Consider the following 3,434-nt stretch of genomic DNA (forward strand, 5'->3'; position numbering starts at 1 on the left):
TATAAGTATATATTAATAATATTTAGGTACCAAAATCTCAAACGGTTTTCATAAAATTGTTAAGATATGTTAAGGCCTAAATATTCGAAATATGTTTAGTCACAATTTTTATATAAAAGACAAGCCAAAAAGTTGACGCAATTAATACCTATCAGCCTAGATGCAGCCAGTACACACGTAAAAAACTTTTATAGCATTATTATATATTATTTTACAAATATTTTATTATATATTTCTGAGAACATGTTAGTGTTATCGAATTCTGTTCTTCAACGACTCGGTAGTGTAATAAATCGCTCTCTTTGTATTTTCCCCTCCAGCAATATGCATTTCTTCCATTCAACTGTTTGAATGCGCGAATAATGTGGACGTGTACAATAACCTTTGTTATACATATGTACATATTTTAATCCATCTTAAACTAAATAAGCGTAATTGTTGTTTAATGTTAAAGCACTCATTGACTAATTACTAGAAAGCAGCTCATTGTGATTTTTCTTTTTGTTATATTATTTCTTTTTTGTGTATTTCAAGGTGTTGGAAGAGGTCAAATATTTATTTTTCTGGTTAAAAATCGATTAGAATATAATCCATGCATTTGGTCTCCTCATTTTAACTCTCATTGCTCACAAATTAAAAAAAAAAAAATTATACGCTTTATTTATATAAAAATGGTATTCCTATAATTTATTTAATTTTTTTTATTGTTCTTCAAAGTACAATCCCACTAAACCGCAACTAAGCAGTTTGTCAACAGGATGTTCATGTTCAATTACAATATATTGTATATCATATTATATATGTAAAGAAAAATATAATTTTCTTTAATGCCGAGCTTGTCTCGTCATTTTGGCTGTGTGTGTCGTGGACTGTCACTGGCTGGATGTGCGCCACAGTACCTACACAGTCGAATCAATATTTCGTAATCTATGGTTTAAGACATAGTAAAAATAATCTATGGGTTGTGACATGACAGATTGATGGAAATAATTTGTAATTCCTATCGGGATTGTGATTAAGGAATTGACATAAAATTAATAACATTAAATGTCGTTTCTTTCATTACAGGTAATGTTTTGTTACTGAATGCTTTTCTGTATGTAACTCTTGTGAGATTAACAAAATAAACCTCTACTTTCATTACAGAGAAACTCAATTGTGTTTTAATTGACTGTCATTCAAATCACAAGGAAAATATCATTATAAAACGACATTTCTTGTCACAATATGGAAAAGTTGAAGTTTTCATTTCAATCAAAACCAACAACAGACGGAAAGTCTAATTTTATTGCCATATCCTCAATTGTTACACAAGATGACAAAGTTTTCCTGATTCCTGAAGAATGTCAAGCAGCATCACTCCACAAACCTATCTACACCTCTAAGACTTATGCTACAGTAAAAAATACATTAAAAAAAAGACACCAAACCAGAAGTGTATGGATAAAAATGACAGAAGATATTTCACAAACATATGTGGATGAGGATAAAAAAATGATTTTTCAGGACCAATTTCTAGAGGAAATTACCAAAGAACAAGTGTCTATTGCCAATAACAGGAGTTCAGAAGACCCTATGGTGAAAATTTTGGAAAAATTAGTTGAAAATCAGCAGAAAAACGAAAAACAAAGCATGAAAAAGTTAGCTGACAGGTTTGTACTTGAAAAATTTAATGGAAAAAATATAAGTGCATGTCACTGGATGGAAGTATTTGAAACAGAATGTGCAAGGTTTGACATTACTAAGGACGAAGAAAAAATTGAAATCTTTAGATTATTTTTGGACAAATCATGTACAGATTGGTATTCGTCCATGATGATAAAGCTTAGTTTACAATCAGAGTGGTTAGATTGGAAATCAAACTTTCTGCAAACCTATGGTGATAAAGGTTGGACTGCTAGCAGGTATGCTTTATCTTTCAAGTATCAATCAGGATCATTATTAGAATATGCGGTTAAAAAAGAAAGACTTTTACTTGAAGTAAGAAAAACAATTGATCAGGGGACTTTAACCGATATAATTGCTGCCGGTTTACCAGATTATATAACAGATAGAATCAACAAGGATGAGATTATAGAAAAAAAAGACTTGTTTAATGAACTTGGCAAATTAGAACATTTAGTTTCGAAGAAAAAGTATATGAGAAAGAAAGATGATACTAAGCCGTTGAAAGAAAAATGTAGCATTTGTGAAAAATTAAATAAAGGTGTGCGCTATCACTCAGAAGATTTATGTTGGTTCAGAACAAAGAATAATAATAATGAAAATGATAAGAGGAAAATAAAGCACATTAATAATTCAGAATTAGAATGCGAACTGCAATGTGAGAACCAAAAAAACTAATAGTGCCGTCATTAATTAAAGTAAAGTTAGTGTTAAATAAAAATGTTGAAGTATTTTGAATCTATGACTCGGGCTCTAATGTGTCATTGATAAACTCAAGGTTATTGAAGATAAACAATGAAAAAACAGGTTATTCGAACAATACTAACTTAAAAACAATTAATGGCGTTAAAAAGGCAATTGGTATGATATCACTGGATGTAACTATTTTTAACATTGAAAAAAATATGGATGTCTTTGTAATAGACAAAGAAAATTTTGATTACGATTTTTTAATTGGACTTGATTGCATACAAAAATTTAGCTTAATTCAAGATGAAAACTTAGAAATCAGTCAGAAAGCTCCAACACAAATAAATGAAATAGTTTCTAATCAAACCCAATCTAATAATTTAATAAACTTCAATGAAAATTTTACAAAAAAAAACTTCATTACTTATATAAATCATCTAGACTTTGATCAACAAAAAGTGATTGATGAATTAATAGTGAAGAATAAATCTGTATTTGCAAAAGACAAATATGACATTAATAATAACATTAAATGTCGTTTCTTTCATTACAGGTAATGTTTTGTTACTGAATGCTTTTCTGTATGTAACTCTTGTGAGATTAACAAAATAAACCTCTACTTTCATTACAGAGAAACTCAATTGTGTTTTAATTGACTGTCATTCAAATCACAAGGAAAATATCATTATATATATACATAATATCATTACTTATTTCAATTCAACTTATACGAGTACATAATATTTATGAAATTAAATTAATTATAAAAATTAACGAAGTAAACTCAATTTATCTCAATTATCAGAAAAGCGAAAAATATTTGATTTCCTTTTATTGTTTAAAATTATTAATTAAATTTTTGACTGCCCTTACGCCATAATTTACTTTCACTACATGGAACTCCCAAACATAGTGGGTGAAATATTTTATTTCACATCAATAATTTCTTATGACTTATACTTATAATTTCAATATTCTTTGCAATGAGTTCATGGATGTCGCTGATATTTTCGTTCTAAATTTAGACACATACAAATCCAAATTACGACAGCATTTTTAGTTCATGTAAATAACAAATA

At 28.4% G+C, this 3,434-nt stretch overlaps 1 protein-coding gene across 1 annotated transcript; it reads left to right on the plus strand.

Annotated features, from left to right (window-relative positions):
* The first annotated feature begins 1,227 nt into the window (after positions 1–1,227).
* On the plus strand, positions 1,228–2,343 carry LOC149423572 (uncharacterized). Its single transcript, XM_089632019.1, has one exon. It carries the CDS (start codon positions 1,228–1,230, stop codon positions 2,341–2,343), a length of 1,116 nt encoding a protein of 371 aa, XP_089488145.1.
* Positions 2,344–3,434: the final 1,091 nt, after the last annotated feature.

This window comes from Hesperophylax consimilis, chromosome 5 (assembly GCF_061612785.1).
Source record: "Hesperophylax consimilis isolate HC1 chromosome 5, BYU_Hcon_1.0, whole genome shotgun sequence".
NCBI lineage: Eukaryota > Metazoa > Arthropoda > Insecta > Trichoptera > Limnephilidae > Hesperophylax > Hesperophylax consimilis.